Source organism: Cyrtonyx montezumae, unplaced genomic scaffold (assembly GCF_038088225.1).
Source record: "Cyrtonyx montezumae isolate F1298 unplaced genomic scaffold, pur_monq_1.0 scaffold_3, whole genome shotgun sequence".
Lineage (NCBI taxonomy): Eukaryota > Metazoa > Chordata > Aves > Galliformes > Odontophoridae > Cyrtonyx > Cyrtonyx montezumae.
The window spans coordinates 59,836,222-59,857,670 of record NW_027072034.1 but is presented as its reverse complement, the minus strand read 5'-3'; the positions used below and the strand labels follow the sequence as shown (position 1 = coordinate 59,857,670).

At 40.1% G+C, this 21,449-nt stretch overlaps 1 protein-coding gene across 1 annotated transcript; it reads left to right on the top strand.

Moving 5' to 3' along the window:
- The first annotated feature begins 245 nt into the window (after positions 1-245).
- Positions 246-20,638, top strand: LOC136051981 (trifunctional purine biosynthetic protein adenosine-3-like). The gene is made up of 22 exons (XM_065741718.1): positions 246-265; positions 1,584-1,732; positions 2,401-2,496; positions 3,101-3,275; positions 4,897-5,008; positions 5,541-5,600; positions 6,442-6,567; positions 7,329-7,413; positions 8,801-8,886; positions 9,394-9,562; positions 10,887-11,118; positions 11,252-11,346; positions 11,996-12,105; positions 12,954-13,152; positions 13,710-13,961; positions 14,254-14,406; positions 15,421-15,627; positions 16,596-16,739; positions 17,079-17,209; positions 18,914-19,055; positions 19,574-19,689; positions 20,366-20,638. The coding sequence occupies exons 2-22, from the start codon at positions 1,588-1,590 to the stop codon at positions 20,636-20,638; spliced, it is 3,108 nt and encodes a 1,035-aa protein (XP_065597790.1). The 5' UTR covers positions 246-265; positions 1,584-1,587.
- Positions 20,639-21,449: the final 811 nt, after the last annotated feature.

Here is a 21,449-nt window from a genome sequence, read left to right as displayed (position 1 = left end):
AAGAGAACAGTGGAACAGTGCATGCTGCTGAAGTTTTTGGGGAGGTCTGTTTCATAGAGCAGGAGGCATTAAGGCGATGCTGCCAAGCTACCATCAGACAGGATAAGACGAGACAGGGCAGCATGCAAGTCTGTCTGCTTCTTTCACTGTTTCAACCCTGGCTTTAGGGGAGCAGAAGTCATTTGGATCTGAAGCAGGAGTAGAAAACTTGAATCCATCAGGACTCCTCAGCCTTTTGTGTGAACAAGCTGCAGGATCTGACACGGTAATAAGAGCGAGATACCCCTCTGCAGAACTCCACCTAGAACTAGCTGTCATTAGGCTTTCTTTTTATCCAGTATGCATGCAAGTTGCTTTGCAAAAAAATGTTTTTTGTGTCCTCACTATGATGTGAAATGGAAATGTATTTCTTTTTCCCCCACAGGGTAGGAGGCATTGCTTGGTCTCACTCTGTTCCCAGTTAGGAATTTGAACTTATTCTGCCTTCTAAAACTTTGGGGAATTGTGAAATGATATTTAAGAGAAAAACTATTTTGCTTTTAAAGACACTTGGCTTTTTATTTATTACCTATCACAGAAGCTTTTTAGAGTGCATGTTTGCTATAGATTGTAACTCTTTACTTCTAATTTTGCAGTACCTTCCTTATGATTACAGAAATATTCATTAATCAGTGAAAAAAGAAAAGATGAAGGCTGACAGTGAATAGAAAGAACATTCTTTTGCCAGGAAATGGGTTTGGTGATGGATAGAGCATTAGGCATACTATCCCTGTTTATGTTCAGAAAGCACAATACTTAAAATTTAAAATATCTCTTAGATAATCCTCAGCAGCCTATAATTCCCCAGGGCAGGGTGCCTGAAGTGCTTGTATGGCACTTGGACAATTTAATAATTATGAAAATATATGGTTAAATTTTATTTTGTTGATATTAGTTAAAGACATCTTAATGCTGTATCGAGAACTAGGAACATGATTATTAATGTATCACATTCTGTGAACATCTTTTATGAAGTATTATAACTCAGTTTCACACGTTTAGCTTCTGTTAACCTTTGGAAGTTATGTAATGAACTCAGACCAGTGGTCATGATTTCTTTGGAAAAGACTGACAACATTGCCTGCAAAGCTGTTGTTTTATGGTAACTTTAATTTATTATCTATTTCCTGGGAAAGGACTGGTTTATGCTGGCAGCATCTTCCTTTAAAGGTCATGCGCTGAGGTTGTTTTTCTTTCTGACACTTGTCCACATTCAGCACATATGGAAAAATTAAATTTGCAGATGTTGGTGTGATAATATTTCTGAAATAAATGAGAACTAATCTGCCTTGAAATATTATCGAGGAACTGTTTTAAATGTCAGTGTGGTAGTGAAATTAACGGTTGTTCTTTTACTGAGCACGCTGTTCTGCTCAAGTTACCATCTTAGCAATTGTCAAAGTATAAAACCTGTCTGAAAACTGTGCCATTTATTATTGGAGATGTATAAGTGAGAGATGTAAAATACATTTTTTTGCTTATTTTTACATGAGTTTGTGGAATAACTAGATAGTACTCAACATGATGACTCTGGGTTTGCACAGGCTAATGGCTGATCGAGTGCTTGTGATTGGCAGTGGAGGGAGAGAGCATGCACTGGCCTGGAAGCTGGCTCAGTCCCCACATGTAAAACAAGTGTTTGTTGCTCCTGGAAATGCAGGGACAGCTGACAATGGAAAAATTTCAAATTCAGGTAAGAAGAGGGGGAAAAAATCAAATATTGTGGCAAGCATTTGGTAGTTCAGGTGTGGGAACTGAAACAGAACTGACCACATTAGTATTCAGTTAGTAGAAGACAACAGTTCTTTTCTTTTACTGGTACTACAAGTTATTTAAGGCATGCCTTTTTTGGTATATTTTATTTGTTACGCTTGACAAATTTAATTCCAGCTCAACAGTGGAAGAGAAGGCTCAAAGATACTCCTTCTTCTTGGCAAATACTTTGGTGTCTGCCTAGGCTGCTCAGCTAAATTTAAGTAACTCATTCACTGACACTGACTAAATCTTAGCTTAGATCTTGCACTTGAATTTTCTTATGGACTTAAGGTTTTATTTTTAGATGTTATTAGTCTGTTATGATAGGCAACTTATAAAAGTTTATATAATTATATATAGGAAATAGAAGACAGTTAATAAGTTAGTGAATGTATATTAAAGAGAGAAGTGTAAATTGGAAATGTTTGCTTTTCATTCTGCACTGTTATTATTGTATTATTTGTTTCACTTTGCTCTTCATGGGCTGCTGTCTCTTTTGGTATTTTAATTGTACTTCTAAGGGAGATTGAAATCTGTAACTCTTGTCTTTCATCTCTTATTTAGGCTTTGTAGCAGTAACTTCTTATATATCCTTTTCCTTTTCAGCTGTATTAGTGAGCAATCATACTATTGTTACCCAATTCTGCAAAGATCATAACATTGGACTTGTAGTAGTTGGACAAGAAACTCTTTTGGCAGCTGGTAAGGCTGGAGTAAATTATCTTCACAGTAAAAATCAGCACCTTGAATCTTGCTTTACAGTGATCTCTTTGTGATTTCAATCCACACACTGACTGAATTAAACTGAAGTGCAAGAATATTTGGAGTGCCTTACAGATGGAATTTGCAGCCACCTGAAATTTTGGCTCAATAGCTGCATTTTGTATGTTAGAAATCAAGAGGGGAAATCACAAAGGCCTACAAGTCAGTGATGGTTGCTAGTATTCTTGTGTCTTCTGCTTTGTTTTTTTGCTATAAAGATTTTCTTGCAATAGTCCCAACATTGCTGCCTTATGTAACAGTGCCCAAACCATTGCTGACATTCATTGTAACGTGGTATTTAAGATCTACATGTCATAGTGAACAGAAGTACCAAACAGTGATATAGCCATGAGTTGGTAACTGTGATGCTGCTTAGTAATATGAAACAAGATTATTGGCTATTCAGAACCTTGCTTTAAGGATCAATTAGTTGTTTGAGACAATGAGAAGTGTTACCAGAATGCCAGAATGGTTATGTGGCTTTCATTTTGTCAGAATATTTCTAAGGAGATGGCTTGATTCTTTTGCTATTTCTGATAACTAGGTATCGTTGATGACCTACAAGCAGCTGGAGTTAGGTGTTTTGGACCATCAGCAAAGGCAGCTCAGCTAGCATCCAACACCAGTTTTGCCAAAGCCTTTCTGGATCGACATGGGATCCCAACAGCAAGGTGGAAAGCTTTTACCAATCCCCAGGAAGCCTGTAGGTTTATTATCAGGTAAATGCTTTGATACTGGAAACACCTTCTCTGTTGGGCTACTTATGGTCTTTGCCCATAACAGTTACCTAGAACTAGTGAATTAGTATTTTCTTTTCAAATGTTCATCTTTTTAAGCAGCTACTGAATATTTTGGAACCATGTTTATAACCAGGGACAGATGGTGAAGGAGCAGGGCACTTAAACAGGTTGATTTCTCTGTTCACAGATCAGAGGTCCTCTTCCCTTTAATCATCATCAGGATGCTAGTTAGGCATTTAAAAGAAAAAATGTGTCAGAGAAAAAGGTGTCAATAAATTTTTGTGTGAGGGTAAGAAGGGATGGGAATCATTTCTACACAGACAAAAAAAAAAAAACAGCAGCATCTCTGTAGGGGGATTTGGTAGGAACTGGCTAAATTGCTGTTAAAGAATATTCATTCTTCAGGGCCACACAGCATCTCTCTCTACACTTGAGAGAAAAGTGACTGGATATCTCTGCAATTGCTTTGAGAAGTAATACCTCAGAAGTCATGGGGGATCATTTGGGAGAATAACTTTCTGCTGTGGCTATTTTGGTCTTGTGTCACAGCAGCTGCTGTATTCAGCTACATTAGACTGTGCTGGTGTCACAGACTCTTTGTTGTTGCTGTCACATAGTTCATGTAGTATGATCTGGCAAAACATTTTTTTTTTCCTAAAAAAACCCCACAATCTTTTTATGGACTTTGTCCGGGCTTGCCCTGTAACAGCATTGTCTATATTATGGCTGCACAGAGAAACAGGCCAACTTCTGTGTCTGCAACTGTGCCTAAGGCTTCAAAAGCAAAACAGTATCACAGTTCAGCTTATTAAGCTATGGAGAAAAGGAGCTCTGTGTGAGCCTACTTTGGCTGCTTGTAAAAATCTAGGATTGTGGTTTATCCTAATATAAATTACAACGTGGAAAAGAGGAGTGAGGTGTTTCAAAAATACACTAGTGCGATGAATCAGCTCTTTGAAAGGGACATTCCACTTGACTGACCGCAAACTGGTGAGAAGTGAATGGATAAAGTGTAGTTAAAATAAGCTGTGCTGTCTTTTTGTTGTGTTTGTTATTTTTTTCTTTCCAGATTTTGTATTCAAAAGCAAGCAGAAAATTCTGGGGATACAGTGTTAATACCCTAATTCTAGCATAGGCTTAATGTGCAAGACCTAAGTCAATCTTAACCTTACAACCTTCATCAGATTGCCATAGTTGTTTATAGATTTCTGCAGTAAAATCTAATGTTATAAACCTACAAATCAACAATCAATTCATCTTTACAACTCTAGGACACGAATCAAGTAGTAACCCAAATCTGGGAAAAGAGGAAGACACTGCACATGGTGTTAAAGTTAAGTGATATGTCCAAGTGTATACACTGAGGTGATATCAGAACCAATAACAGAATTCATGGATTTCCAATTCACAGTCCTGTTCTGAGGGCTACAAAAGCTCATTCACCTCTGTGGTAGGATGGACTAGCAGGGAATGTATTTTTCTGATGTTTTATTCCATAAACATTTACAAAATTGGAAGAAAATGGGAAGCATTCAGCTTAAAAATGTGCCTTTCACTGGATGCAGTAGAGATGCCTAAATCTTTTGCTTTCCTTTTAAAGCACAGACTTTCCTGCGCGAGTTGTACGGGCGAGGGGCCCTGCAGCTAGAAAGGAGGTGACTATTGCAGCCAGCAAAGAGGAAGCCTGCAAAGCTGTCCAAGATATTATGCAGGTGGAGAAATCTTTAAATTGTGGGAATGCAGTCCACATATTTGACTAAGAACAGGGGGGACCCCAAAATTGCATCTGTCCAGCTTGCACATTAAAGCTGGAAATCAGCACTGCTAGTGCCTAGCTGCATGTCTTCGTTAGGTTTGGTACTTCAGTCTGCATGTCTGACAGATTTGATGTGTGGGATTTTCTCCCTGTTCCTCACCCTTATGGGTACTGAGGATTTTCCCTTAGGTTTGCCCAGAGATGGTGGGCACTCAGCAGAGCCCTGTGGAGTTTGTAGAGCACTAGGACCCACTTCCTGACCCTCCAACTTTTCCATTTCCCTTTTGCTCCTGGTGCCTGACAGTGTCTCTTCCTTATCTCCAAGTGAGATTCTTCAAGCTTTGCCCAACATCCCAATTCAGACACGCTGCTGCTTTTCATATCCAGTGTCTTTTCTGATAACGGAAATTAAAGAGAGGATTTAGCCAGTAGATGCTGTTTTTATTGACTGAAGCCTTTTTTTTTTTTTTTTTTTTTTTTTTGTGCAGGACAGAATGTTTGGAGAGATCGTTGTCATTGAAGAACTTCTTCAAGGGGAAGAACTTTCTGTATGTAATCAATTTCATAGTTATGTGCTTTTATTCCTTGGCATTATTGCTATGTTTTGTGCATAACCACTCATTAATTGTTTCACATAGTTTTGTGTGTTTGTTTTATTTGACACTTAAATAAATAAATATGCAGGCTAAGTATTTGATGTCATACTAAGCAATGTATGATGTCAGCCTAATTTTTTCCTTCATTAGCCATAAACTTGCAATTATGGTCATCTTTTCATGTGGAAATTTATCTTTTTTTTTTTCCCTAGGATGACCTAAAACATTTTATATGGACCTTGTCTTGCTAATTCTTGTTACATGGTTAATTTTGTGCTAATACTTAGTGCCCACTTTAGCACTTCTTTAACTGTGGGTTATCATTATTCAGTGTCAGGATAAAACTTAATAACATGCTTAATTACATGATATTTGATAACTGAAAAAAAATCATTTGTGAAAGGTTTGTTCTGCATTGAGAATACCTCACACCAATTCAGGCCTCAGATTTGCAAGCAAAGATGTTTAATTTCATACTAGTAATCCTATTAAGCCTTAAGGTAAGTATATGTCCAGTTATTGATGGATGGGTCAAGATCTGGATCATCAGAAAGTCATTTTTATGAAGTCCATCATTTATCTTCATCATTCAAAAATAAGAAAAAGAGAGTTCAGTGAATCCTTTGTGTCATTAGGCTTGCAGTACAATGAATGGATCCCATTGCTTTTCAACTTGGATTCCTAAATTTTCCCGTCCGATTCCTAAATTTACCTCAGCCTGTGACCAGGAACATTAACTTCCCATAGCACAAGATGCTGTCACTGTTCCTGTGTCTTGTGCCTCTCTTAACAGTGCCTGTGCTTCACGGATGGTGTCACTGTTGTCTCAATGCCCCCTGCCCAGGCCCACAAACGGTTATTGGATGGAGACCAGGGTCCAAACACTGGAGGGATGGGAGCCTACTGCCCTGTTCCTCAGGTACAGTAGTCTTCCTTGGCCCACAGTAAAGCTGATCATACCTGTGGTTAATTCACTGTTAGGACTCAGCCTTGTTTCTATCACATGGGCTGAATTTCTTCTGAAGTTGATTGGTGCTGTGCTTGTGTATGAGCAACACAGGCCTCAAGCTTCTGTAGGATTTCTTGAGCCTGTGCTCTGAGGAATAGTCTCTTTTGTATTTTTTTCATTCTTCCTAAACCTGGTGCTTACTTTTTCCTTCTCTCTAAACAGGGGGTTTACTTTTTTCTTCTTTCCAAACTTCTAAATTACCTTAATTACTTTACTTCTAAATTACATTACTTCTAAACCTTATGTTTCGTTGCTCCTGTTAATATCATTTGAAATGTTCCAGCAAAATTTCCCACACACCTTAAGTCTTTGTCCTGAACATAACCTTGTGCTTATTGTTATTAATTCCTAAAGCTGTAATATACGTGCTGCTCGGGCACATTATTAGTGTGTTTTTCTACAGGTACGGAAACGATCTTACTGTATATAGCCCAGGTTTTCAGTGTCTCAAACCTCCCTAAAGTTTGCCCTGTAGAGAAAGAAGGAAACAAAAAATCCTGGGAGACAGAGCATTAGTGTATCTATCATTCAGGGCAGTAACACTGCAGTGTTAGGAGCGTACTAGGTGAGAGTGGCAGCTGAGGCATTCACTTACCCCAGTCCTTCAAGGTCCCATGAGCTAGTGCAGCAAATGTCGTCACTGTTTCAATCAGTTTGATGTTGATCATCAGGTTCCAGAAGTTCTAGAGAAAATCAATGATGCTATCCTTCAACATGTGATTGATAGTCTGAGACAAGAAGGAGCAGCCTATGTAGGTGAGTATGCATTCAACTGAAAATGAAGGTAAAGTTCTATCAAGATTAGTTTCATTCTTTGGGATTGCTTTTGAATTCCAAATGATCTTTATAAAAAATAAAAAACAAAAAAAAAGGTTCATTTTTCATGCAGTATTAAGCCTTGCTGATTTCGTTTATAGTTGTTTCTTTAGAGAGAACTTTCTCCTTTTTTTCCAATGCCATTTCAGGAGATGCGTTGTGCCTTTTTGTTTTGTTTTGCTTCTGTGCAGTAGATGTGAACAGATGCATTTCTTATTAGTTATAAAATAAAACCATCAGCCAGAATGTGGGAAACTTATGAACTGTGTGAGCCCTTGCATCTGATTTTTACAACTGTAGCATTTTAATCTCACTAGCTTAAAAATACTCAATCTGAATAATGTTGGACTATGGAACATACCGTATTTTTATTAAATTAGAACATTTTGTAACAGTTGCAAGCAGATTCTTTGTAGGCTGAGGTATAACATACTCTTAAGTTCAGTCATGACGTTCACTTCTATGTACAGCAATTTAAGTTTTCTTAAGATCTTTGCCTGAAGAACTTTTGGGAAAGGAAAGGAAAGGAGATGCTCACTGCTGTCACTGTAGGCCAGCAGCTGTTCTAGGTAATGACAACTGCTAAGATTATATATGTGGAAAGATTTGTGTTCTACTCTTAAGAGATGCAATGTATTCTCAGCTATTTGGCAACCTTTTTACCATAAAAATGAGTGTGCATGAGGATGACACAGGAGGACCTGGCGCTTTGTGGGGATTTGTATTTAACACTCATTGCTATTCTCTGGGGATACAGTGAAAGGCCCACTTCAGATCACTATATTCTTGTGTGTGTTGCAGTAGAAATCACAGAATACCAACTTCAGAAAATATTTGTTTCTGTCTATTAGTAATGGTCATGAGTTTTGCTTGGGTATTTTTGCCTGAAATGCAGAGTAACTTTTATGGATAGCAGTACTACGCTCAATAATATGAAAATTGCAAGATCTGCATTGTGATGTTTTATGGAAACTGTTTCATTGTGGGTTGTTTTTTTGTTTGTTTGTTTGTTTGTTTGTTTGTTTTCATCCTATCTGTTCCATTGGATCTCTGGACCCCTGCAATTGGAGGGCTATAGCAGAAGGTTGATTTCCATTGTATTCAGTCTAAAATGAGATGCAGTATTTGTCATGTTGCTGTGAGCCACTTGGATAGTTGCTGTGGAACTACTATCACTTGTGTATAACTGCTTGCTGAATCCTTGCTCCTAATTTCTTCTAGTTCACAGAATTGCATCCTTCATTCCAAGGTATTAGATTGTATTTAAAAGAGTTGTTGAAAAAGAAACATTTAAATTAATTTGCTGGATTGCGTCCTTTCTGCTCAGGTGTGCTGCAGACGGGGTTAATGCTTACCAAAGATGGTGTGAAGATTTTAAACTTCAAGTGTCAGTTTGGTGACCCTCAGTGCCAGGTGAGTGACAGGCACTGGAAACTTACACACGCCTCCTTCTTTTATCTCTCTGACTCTTACATCACGTGTCTTGGGACATTTGCATCATATAGTTGGATTTATGTCTTCTTTTCCCTCAGTGCACAGATCTGAATGAGAATGTCTTAGACAGTGTATGAAGTAACTTAACATTTTAGCTGGTAAGCTTCTGTGAATTATTAGCTAAAGAATTTAAGTTAAAGAGCTGATCCTTCCATTTTATTCTTCTGGATAGAAATATACTAGGAGTGGGGGGGGCATGAATTCATGTCTCTTCAGAATCTCATGTTATGAATTTCTGCCTGTTGCAAAAAAGCTGCTGCAAATTAGTGTTCATCAGTGCTTTCCATTCTACAGATATATGGAAATACAGTATTTTCAGTTTGGCAGGTACAGATTTTACTCTGTTAATTGAATTTTCCCTATGTTCATTTTCAGTAAATCAGCAAAAGAAGAAATAACTTCTATTGCTATGAAAATTTTATGCAGGTAATTCTTCCACTGCTTAAAAATGATTTTTATGAAGTGATTCAAGCAGCAATTGATGGCAAACTCTGCAGCTTCATGCCAGCCTGGTCAGAAAATAATACAGCTGTGTGTGTGGTCATGGCAAGTCTAGGATACCCAGGAGACTATGACAAAGGCATGGAAATAACAGGTAACTTGAGCAGATTATTTACTGAATTTCCTCTAGCCCAGTGCTTGGGAGGGCTTGCATTTACCTCTTCTCCTAGAGAGCTGTCCTGCTCTCCTCCATCCCACCCTTCATACTTTTCAGAATCTGCCTTCATCTTAAAAACAAAACCAACAACAACAAAAAAAAACAACAGAGGGAATTGTTGCAGAACAATATCCTTCCCCCTTAGTTTCTACTTTGCCAGTCCAACACTTTGCCAGAGAGCTGATCTTTATCAAGGACATTTTTTTTGTCAGAACTCCCAGTATTGTACGTCAACCAGGGAGGAGGTCACGTTATGTTACTTTTTCTCTTCTCGAGATTTCTTCTGTCATGTTGTCCTTGCTCACCCTCCCATTCCAGTTCAGCCACTGTCTTAATTTTGTTCTGTAATATTCTGGAAAACCCTGCATTTCTGTAAGTGTAAAAATCCAAACCATATAACTGAACAAATCCCTGCTAGGTGAGTTTCCTTTCAGACTCTGGAACTCACACTGAATCCTGCATTTTTACAGCTTAATAAACACATTAATCTGTGGTATTCCTTAGAACAAAATGGGAGGGCACTAGGTTTCCACTGTGGCAAGGCCAGCTGGAGTTCAGCTTTGCCCTTGTCAAGACAGTGCTGAGGTGATGCAACAGAATTCCAGCAAGGTTACTTTTACTTGCTTATAAAATCTGTCTAGGCAAAGGGAAAAGTGTGTTTTGCTTTGCTTTTTCCAGGTGATGGCAGCAGTTCCTCCTCTTCCCTTATTCTCTCCTCAAAATATGATCTTCCAAAAAATCCTCTAACAGGAAAATGCGTGGCAACAATAACAAAATGCATCATTTGTTTTAACTGTCAGGCACCTACCTGCAAATGTTTTGATTGCAAATATGGTAGGACATTGTGTGCAGTAGTCATGGCAGTATGGCTAGGGCAATGCCATTAACATTAATAATTTTATATCAGGGAGAGGGAGAATCCAAGTAATAAATTGCTATGAACTGTGGAATTATTTAATCTAGAAAGCCCTGCAAAAAAAATTCCCAATTACAGCACAGTGTAGCTGTATGTCCTACATTGGTGTCTAGATCCCCTTTTTCTATTCCTGTGTGATCTGTGACCTTACCAGCTCTCTCAGAAGGGAATCTTTGAGCCAGAGGAGTATGATGTCCTGCACTGGTGATGCTGTTTCTCGTAAGAAAGGTAAAGTGGGAAGTCTCATTGTTCCTGTCCCTTGACTGAAGAAAGGACTTCAATCTTCACTGCTTTACCAACACACTACATGATTTAAAATCCTCAGAGTTCCTTTTGCTTTTGTAGGGCTGCTTCAAGCCAAAGAGTTAGGGCTGCAGGTGTTCCACGCTGGCACAACACTGAAGGACGGCAGAGTGGTTACAAGTGGTGGCAGAGTCCTCTGCATTACTGCTGTTAAGGAGGATCTGATGACAGCTCTGGGAGAAGCCAACAGGGGAGTAGCAGCCATACGTTTCAAGGGTGCCACGTACAGGAGAGACATTGGCCATCGGGGTATTCGACTTCTCAAACAATCTCTGTATGTAAGCAAAGGCACTAGTAGAAGTTGATACTAGTCCAAAGTTATATCTACTATTACCCTTTGTGTGATGAACAGTGATCTATGCAGAAAATGTAGCTATTGCTGCTAGCATGTCCTTTTCTCCCTGCAGGGGATTGATATACAAAGAGAGACGTGTAGAGGCTGTAACCAGTGATGTTTTGTTTTATCAGCCAAAAAGATCAATTGTAAGTCGTACCAGATCAGGTAAGATTAGGGACAATCTCTGAATTTCCTCTATGTATCAAATGAGACCAGGACTTTTTTTTTTCCCCAGGAGTTGAGTAGACAATCTCTTGGAACTGAAACTGAGTTTGAGAAACTGGGCTGGTGTCACCATGAAAAAAGAAAACTCTAATTTCTTTCTCAATCCTCCTTATATCTTGCTTAAAAGATAGTTGGCTTATCATGAGAACAATTGCACTTTTTCAAGGATAGTCTAGTGAACAGAATAACTCCTGGATTAATTGAATGATTTTGGACAGAAGTCATCCTACCAGCTGTATATATGAGCACAAAACCCAAACAGTTCTTAGGATGTTGCTGACAGCTACTGAACTTGTTGCTTGCCCTTCAGAACTCCATTTGCCTCTTTACTCTTAATAGTGATCTGTTGAGAAAAAATTCTTATTTTTTTTAGCCCTTAGAAGAACTTACATAAAGAAAAAAGGTGAGCTGTTAAAGTCCAACAGCACCATGAAATAAATGTCTTTAGGGTCCAAGCTTCATAAAGCTGTGCATGTTTTGTCTGTTTTATCTTGTCTAAGAAACCATAATCTTCAATACTTGCTTGGTGCATGTTTCAGGTCTTTTTATTTCCCTTAAAAACGATCCTTTACATATTTGTATTTGGCAGGCAGTCATTCAGAAGTAAGAGGCTTTGCTGGTTTCTTTGATTTAAAAGCATCTGGCTATGATGATCCTATCTTGGTATCTCAAACTAAAGGCCTTGGATCTAAACTGCAGGTAATTTGCAACTTGACTAGCAAAGCTCATGTTATCTCCCAAGACTGTTTTAAATGCCACAGCCAGTTGCACCATCTGTGCCCTTCTGAGCATTACAAATACCTCCCAAAAAACTTTTTCAAGTCAATTGAGCTTCAAAGACGATCACTTGAGCAGGGTGTGCACATATGTCATTGAGAATGTGGAGATTCTGGATATTTTGTGATGATAATAAAACATTTAGTTGTGCACGTGAGGAACTAAGAACCAGAATTTCTGCTAAGAAAGAAGATTGTAGGCCAGGCCTGTGTTCTTTGTGTCTTGAGGCAGCTGGACCAAAAGACTCCTTGTGGATGGTGGAAGTGGGGAATCTCATTCCTTGTCAACTTGCAGATGAACAAAACACTGCTTAATGATACTTGCTTCAATTTTGCTGTGTAGTCCATGGAAACCAGTGGGCAAAAGTATTGCAGAACACTCAATAATATTTAAGCAGCCTGGTATTAGTTATGGAAATTGCTAGGATGTTCTGTAGGTTGAATGTCCCGGGAATGTGTAATCGATTTAAGGTACATCTTATTCCAGATTTGGCATAATAATCCAAAACAAACAAACAAACAAACAAACACAAATGACAATTTACGAGTGGCTGTAGTTAGAATTTGAAAGAATGCTTAAAAGAAATTATTCTCTCTGCAAGAAAATTAGCTGTTTTCTCTTGATTTAAATGAGATGGTCTACTAGATATCTTCCACCTGTATCTTCTGTTGTGATCCTTAACAAGGAAAGGAAAATTTCTGCTTATTTGATTACTGTCTGAGTTTTCTGTATCTCCCGTTAGCACTGCTGGTTCCTACCATGTTTTGCAGATTGCACAAGCATGTAAGAGACATGACACCATAGGTCAGGACCTGGTTGCCTTGTGTGTTAATGACATCTTGGCTCAAGGGGCAGAGCCCCTCTTCTTTCTCACCTATTTTTCCTGTGGAAAACTTGATGTCAAAGTGACTGAAGCAATCAAAGAAGGAATAACCGAAGCATGCAGAAATGCGGGATGTGCTTTCTTAGGTATGAACACACCTCTTCTTTGGTATTTGAAGGTTCTGATTTTAAAATGATTATTAGTGAATAGAGTTTATAGGCAGCTCTACTATATGGCACTAGAACATTCGGTTTCTGTTTTGAGGAAAAAAAGTAAAAGGCAAGCTCTTGGGTACAAAATCTTCCTGATTTATGAAATAAGTCAGCATGGAGGATTGATTTTTGGATCGTGGTCTCTCTTATCATTGTACAAAGGGGATCAAAATTGTCCATGCCTTACACTCTTGAGGTGCAAGCACATTTTCATTCCCTCTCTGCTGTTCATCATAGGAGAGAAGTGTCAGATAAGTAGTGCAAAATGCAAAAAAAAAAATTCTTCTTTCATTAACTTAATGAAGCTTTGTTTTGTTGAAGCTACAAGGTGGGAAACAACGAACTTTTAAAATGTGTCTGAAATGTGCTGCTTAGGCTGTATGTATCTACAGCTGTGCTGGATATGTATCCTATATTAAGAGATGCTATGGATTTAAAGTTAACAAAATATGTTTACAGCTAGTGCTAACTACTTTTTCTCTCACATTTAGGCAGGGAGATTGCTGAGGTAACTAGTATGTATTCTTCTGGAGAGTATGACTTGGCTGGCTTTGTGGTTGGTGCGGTGGAGCGAGGGCAGATGCTTTTGGGTCTGCAGAGAGCTGATGAGGAGGATGTGTTTATTGGACTGGCCTCTTCTGGGATTCATGGCCAAGCCTTTACCATCATAAGGAAGATACTCTTAATGTCCTCCCTGCACTACTCCTCCCCGGCGCCTGGCAGTTGTGGTGACAAGACTCTAGGTAAAATATCTTCTTTCTCAGAAGCAAACCTCCAAATGGATCATGTGTGGACATTTCCATAACCAGGTGCTGCCAAGGGTTGTTCATTTCAAGATGGATTAGTGTTAATCAGTCTTTGGGGTACATAGGTCTTGCTTCCTTCGTTTTGGAGGAGTGGACCAGCACCGTTTGCTACTTTACAAATCCGTCTGCCAGAAAAATATAGGGAAACCTGTTCAGAGAATCATTCCCATCAAAACACCTAATAAATTAAAAAAAACCCAACTCTTTGAATTGACACTTTTGTTTGCAGGAGATGTATTGCTGACCCCAGCAAAACTGTACAGTCCATCTTTGCTGCCTGTTCTTCGCTCAGGGCATGTGAAGGCTTTTGCTTTTATTGCTGAGGAAGGGTTGCTGGAAGGCATCTCCCGAATCCTGCCAGAACATGTCAGCGCTGTCCTGGGTAAATATCAAAAATGGCTGTTTCTGTTTGACAAAATTTATACTCAGCATAGACTTCACTTTCCAGCTTCAGTTATAGAAACGCTCAGAAAAGCTATGTATCTACAAATCTAGAGACTGAATGACCCAAAATTAATGTCTTACCAAACAGACTGCCAAAAACTTTCCTTTTTCAAGTAAGCATCAACTGATGAGCACCAGCCTCTTGTTGGACAAGGGAAATTTAAGGAGAATTTGAAGGCATCTCATCTCTAGGACAAATGGTATTTGAGAAGATGGTGTGTACTGCAAAACCTCCCTTCGTGCTAATAATTTTGACCGAACAGTGAAGCTTACTTAGAGAACTAATTTGCATGACATACTCTACAGTGTGTACAGAGACACAAACACTTACAGACAATATAAAAATCCACACTTTCTTGTTAGTCTTTCTTAGTTTCTAAAGTGAAGTCAAAATGGTAAGCCTGCACAAGCTTTCCACAGACAACCTAAGGTCTCTCCTCCATGAGGAAGGTTACTGTGGAAGCTCATCCATGCTTCCTGTCCATGTGTAAACCAGTCAGCCCTGTTCCCACTTGCCTGTCCACACACATAAGGACACACACTTCTCCTAGTTATTGTTTCTTTGAAAGGGAAGAATGGGAGCTGCTCAGGCCAAAAAAAAAAACAGAAGTTTTTTTGTCATGTGGCTCCTATATCTCTCACAGAAGAGGTATAAGTCATCTGTACCTTTATCCTTATGGCTCATCAAGGATAAGCATATTGTAATTTGCCATCATTTCCTACATTTTCTCAGAAAGCCTAGAGAAGCCTTGTCTTGTGCAAATTATGTCTAGAAACCTCTTACCTGAGCAGCACCCATAAGCTTGACTGGAATTTGAGTCAGTGCCCTCTTCGGGTCCTTAAAGTATCAAGAAGTCATATCTGTCAGTTCTTGTAATATATATCACTGTATGTAATAGCAGATGAGTAGTGCACATGTGCTGATCATGTACATTTTCCAATCTTTTTTCAGATGCTCTTAGCTGGAAGATGCCTGAAATCTTCTGCTGGCTCTACAGAGAAGGCAACCTCTCTGAGAAAGAGATGGCCCAGACATTTAATTGTGGGATTGGTGCAGTCTTGGTTGTGCAGAAGGAGTTGGCCCAGCATGTTCTCAGGGATGTGCAGAGATATGAGGAAGCTTGGCTGATTGGGAAAGTTGTCGCCCCTTGTCACACAGGTAAGCAGATGTCTTAATGGGATATGAAGGCACTCACAAAAATCAAACAGTATGGTTTGACTGCAAGGGTAACAGATTCACCTCTCCTTCTTCAGAGGGGTTTCCATTTAGGTGTGCACTATTTACTTCTAACCTGATGCAGAGTAAGTTGTTCTAATGTGATTCTGTGAAGTGCTGAGCATCTCTTTCATTGTTCTCAGTTCTGCAGGAACTGTTCTGTTGCAAATTTTATGTAGTTCACATTTTTATTCTGTCATTTCACTAGGGTTAAGGCTACTTGATGCCTTCACATCTAGATTTCATTGTTAAATACCGTGAGGAGTGAACAGCTTGCTGAATGACATTACTTGAACAGTTTCTTACCTGATGACTGTCTGTAAGGACTCTTAGCATTACTTGGTCTATTGTATTCTAGCACAGTTATGGTAGTAACACACCTCCTCTCCAGCCCCTTTCCAACTCACATGGATCGATGTAAGGACTGAGGATAGGCCACAGCTGTGTACAGTCACAGGTGGTAATAATAAGTCTTCACTCTGGTATGACCAATGATCGATGTACAGCAAGACATGAGCTGGAATTCCTCTGGTCCTCAAACAGTTTGGGGAACAGTTTCGGCACTCAAAATGAAGTGTCAGCTCTGTCACAATCACTGTTAGTTTCATTTTGCAGCAAGAGAGAAGAGAGATGTAAAAGATGGGGACAATCTTTGAAAGTCCTATGTCATATCTAGCCCTTTGCAGCCAGTTCAGCAAATGGGCAGCACAAAAGAGGTCAGCACAACTAGTGTGATTTGTTTATACAATTAGTATCCATTTCTTTAGTTCAGTTGGTGCTAGCATAAATTAATTGCTGATAGGTTTTCTCTTAACTGAAATGTATGATTAGTGAACTGTGCAAAGTAATTTTAGAAGGGAAAGTAAGATCAAAAGCATTTTATTTTTCATGTTTTCTGCGCATATTTGGAGGAGGTTCTCACATCAAAGTTGAGAATCTTCTTGAAGCTCTGCAGCTGAGCAGCCCCCAGCATCTGCTGAGTAACACTATTGTAGAGAGTCAACAGCAGCCCAGAAAGAACAAAGTTAAAGTAGCTGTTCTCGTCTCTGGAACAGGTGAGCTTTTGTTTATTGTCACACAGAGAAATGTTCATACAAAAAGGAGAAGCTGTATTCAACCCTGATGTATTCAACCCAAGATGAATAAATGCATCTTCCTTGACTTTTTTTGGTAGTCTATGGAGCTTTCTGAAAACTGTATTTTGACTGGGATTCAATACGATGTTTTGTACTGCTTAAAAAATGAGATTTATTAGTGCATAAATTGATTTGTTCTCTTCCATTTGTGTAGTTGTTGAAACTGAGATTTTTATCAGATAAACAAAACTGAGAGCCCCTTCTCAGTGACACAAATGCTTATCTATTTTGTGAATGTTTTCCCTCTTTTCATTTGAGGCACAAATCTTGCTGCGCTCATCAATTACGCAAAAGAACCAGGGAGCTGTGCTCAAGTTGTCCTTGTCATCTCCAGCAAGTCTGGTGTGGAAGAGCTACGAAATGCAGCCCGTGCTGGAATTCCCACCAGGGTAAGGGCACCCACTGCCTTTCTTTTATACCACCAGCTCACACCCACTTTTTATGTAGAGAAGTGAATGTAGCACAAAACTATTGAAGTCATCAGTGGGGACAAAGGTGTAAGTTCTTTGGACCTTACACAGCTCTCACTACAGGCTGTGAGCATGTTTCCTGTCTCTTCAGTGGGTATTTCAGTCCAGGTTATGAAGGGACTTAATGGGCATGTGCCTGCACTTCAAGATGTGCTTTAGTCTCATAGAAATGAGTGCGCTTATATTCTACTCTTGCAAGTGCTTTGATGATTTAGATCTAAAACTGTAGCCCAAGGAGCTCACTGCTGTAACAGAATCAGCAGGACTTCAGGCTCTGTGAAACATACAAGCATGTTATCTCATTGGCTCATCCTTTCTTAGAAAGACTTTTGCCTCATGCTCAGTATCTTCTGCTTTTGGTCAGTAAAGTAGTACTGTGTTATGGAAACTTTCACCAGTTTGTTTCATAAAACGAAGAAAGAGAATAACATAATGTCATCATATTTTGTGAAGCCTTTTCGCCTAGGTGACAGTGATAGGCTGACAGGTAATGGCCTCAAGTTGTACCAGGGAAGGTTCAGGCTGGCTATTAGGAACCATTTCTTCTCAGCAAGAGCAGTGAGGCAGTGGCACAGGCTGCCCAGGGAGGTGGTGCAGTCACTGTCCCTGGAGGTGTTCAAGAGCCGTGTGGATGTGGCACTGAGGGTCAGTGGGCATGGTGGGGGTGCGCTGATGGTTGTACTCAGTGACCTTAGAGCTCTTTTCCAACCTTAATGATTATGTGATTCTATGATAGTGTAGAAGGTAGCTACTGAAAACATTGAATGACTTGTGATTTCAAATGCAGTCCACCAGGAACTCTTCTGTCTAATGTTTGATGATTTGGAGCAGTTACCATATTTGTCCAGCAATGCACAGATGGCAATAAATGCTGTTAGAGGCTCTCCATCCATTAAAAAGTTTTCAGCAAGTTTCCTTAGCAACTGAATTGGATCCACATTACTTTATTTAATTATTTATTTTCTGGCAGTGAAAAGATTGTCAAAAAAAAGGGGAAAAAATCTACATGGTGTCAGAAATCATTCACATTTTCTTAGGTAAGAGCATGACAGCTCCGTCAGCACCTTATTTTAATGTCTTTGTGAACAGTCAGGAGTAGTCAGGAATCAACATGTACTTGGGGAGCCGGAGATGAGTGGTGGAGTAGAATTAAAACAGAACTTCACTCCTCCTCTTACACAGAACGTCTGGTCAGTTTGTTGTCTTTCTGTATAAATACATGATTTTCAGTATGCAGCTATAAACTGACTGGTGGTGATGTTGTTGAATTTACTTTAGTCTTTGGCCAGTCATTCTGGAGATGTCCTCCTTTTTTCTGCCTGCACCACATTATCCATGTTTCCCTTTTCACTTGGCTTTTCTTAATGCGGATCTTCTATGTGCATTGCAACATGTTGTGAGAAGCAGCCTGTGTTAACTAGCAAGTAAGTAGGATGTTCCCAGGGATGCTTATATGAGTGGAAAAATCACAAGTATCCTGAATAACGTGCAAGCTCATACCTTGTTAAGTCCTTGAATGACCTGGAATTAATCTGTTTTATTGTCTTTATTGCTCAAGAAGCTACTGTCATTCACATGAAGTTACTTCCTTGGTGTGCTTTTCGATATGTTTTAATGTTTTAGGTGATTGATCATAAGTTATATGGGAGTCGCTCTGAATTTGACAGCACAATTGACCAAGTTCTTGAAGAATTTGCTATTGAACTGATATGTCTTTCAGGATTTATGAGAATATTGTCCAGTCCTTTTCTCAGGAAATGGAAAGGTGAGAAATTATAACTCTGTAAAAGAGAAGTTACACTGCAGATGCATGATCTTACCAGAGTTACACAGTCACAGTTCTTCATATTCAATTTGGTCTCCCTCAGCCTTGATGACACTGAGGACTGGAATGTAAATCAGTGGGGCTGCCACATGCTTCCATTCATTCCAGAGAGAAGCTATGACTGTGCATTGGCAGTGAAGTGCCCTGTGCTGGCACAATTACTGACAGATGGACAAAAGCAGTGTCATGAAGTTAGTCTATCTTCTTGCAGGGAAGAAGGAATTCCTTTTGGGGCAGGCAGAAGTTTGGTTCAGTCTGCAGGTAGCACAACCATCTTGTTTTGCCAGGAGCTGTGCTGAGAGTCTATTTTTGCTTTAAAATATGGAAATGACTTGCTATATCCAGACTGCTCTTTGAGCTTCTCAGGTGCTGAATGCTGTTTTGAAGTGGTGATCACATCTCACTTTTATTTTTAAGGGAAATTGTTTTTTCTTTTCTCTCCTTACCCTGGTCTCTAGGGAAAATTCTGAATGCTTCCCCATCACTTTTCCCACCAGTCAAGGCTGGAAATGCCCATCAGCAGTCCCTCCAAACTGGATTCAAAGTCACTGGCTGCGCTGTGCATTTTGTCCTGGTGAGTGTTACTGTCCTAATGGTGAAAAGGAATTTCTTTCCCTCCCTTTTTCTCAAGGCAGAAGCATGAAGAAGTGACAAGAATGTGCAGAGATCTTAGTGTTGTTACCAGTGAACACAAAGTTAGCAGGGATTACTTTACACAGCTTTACTCTTCATGTTTGGGGAGATCCTTTGTAGGTCCTGCCCCTTCAACACATTTTGCTTGCCATATTTTTGCCTTCTTACCCGCTTATTTGTGGTTTCTCAAGGTCCTGTCTTCTTTCACGTTTTGGGGTTTAATTTCTCTCAGTTTTTCCTAACCTCAACAAGGTGTCCTCCAATTCTTCTAGCCCATGTCTCTCCCCACTCTACCCATACATTAAATGCATGTATTCCTAATGGAGGTGGCCCTAATGTGTACTTATAGCCTCCTGCACACAACTGCAGTTGTGCTTACTTGAGGTATCTCATGAGACTTTCTGTATCCTGTCCACATCATAGAATCACAGAATGGTTTGGGTGGGACGGGACCACAAAGCCCACCCAGTTCCAACACCTGGAGTGGGCAGGGCTGTCTCCCACCAGCTCAAGCTGCCCAGGGACCCATCCAACCTAGCCTTGAGCATCTTCCATTACCTCACTGACAATGCAAACCAAACTCTTCTAATAGACTTCTTCCAATATCTCTGTTGTAGGAGGAATCTTGTCCAAAGGCAGTAATTCACCAGGAGCTGGTATCTGTGAAAGCAGATGACACTGAGGAGACGCTGTCAGAAAGGGTTAAAGAAGCTGAGTGCCATGCCTTTCCCATCGCCCTGCAGCTGGTGGCCAGTGGGGCAGTGCAGTTAGGAGCTGATGGTAAAACCTGCTGGAAACAAGAGGGGCAAGGTCTGTGTCTTCAAGAAGAGAAGAGTGACTGCACTTCATCTCTTGTGATGCTGGAGCCACAAGAAAACAATGTGGTGTAGCCAGTTTTTCCTTTCCTCCTTTCTTCCCTTGATGTGCTCCTCTTTGCAGACATATTGATGTTGCAGGTTTCCATTCTGAGCCATGATCGATTTTCCTGAGCTTGCAGGGTTAGTTAGAATTAGTTTGCAAAATTGCCTGCGGGAGCCAAACGCATTTCAGATCTTTAATTTCTTTGTTCTGTTTTTCTGCATCCACAGACGGGGCATTCATAACTTCTCTGGGCAACCTGTTCCAGTGCCTCACCACCCTCTCAGCAAAAATCTCCTCCTGACATACAACCTAACTCTCCTCTGTTTTACTTAAGAGCAGTTCCCCCTTGTCCTATCACTATCATGCTGTGTAAAGTCAGTCTCCTCCTACGTATAAGCTCCCTTCAAGTACTGGAAGGGCACAGAGAGGTCTCCCTGGGGCCTTCTGTAGGCTGATCATGCCCAGCTCTTGCAACCTTTCTTCGTAGGAGAGGTGCTCCAGCCCTCTGATCATTTTCTTTTGGAAGAGGGTGTGTGATCATGTTTCAAGCCACAGTGGAGGCAGAGAGGCCACAGAGGGGTGAGGATGCCCTGCTGGTCCCATCTTGTAGGGACGAGGCCATGGCCCCAACTCTCAGACTTCTGTGGAGCCATGCCCTGTGCTCCCTCCACCACCCACTCCTGCAAACTCAGTGTGGTCAGTGGCAAGCACCTCCAGCTGCAGCTGCAAATACGCCTTCACCCCGAACCCTGGTGAGGGTCTGAGGTAGCTAAGAGACGAGAAGAAAGCAGCAGCACTGGACACAAGTCATATTTTCCAGTGTTTGTATCGGAAATCATG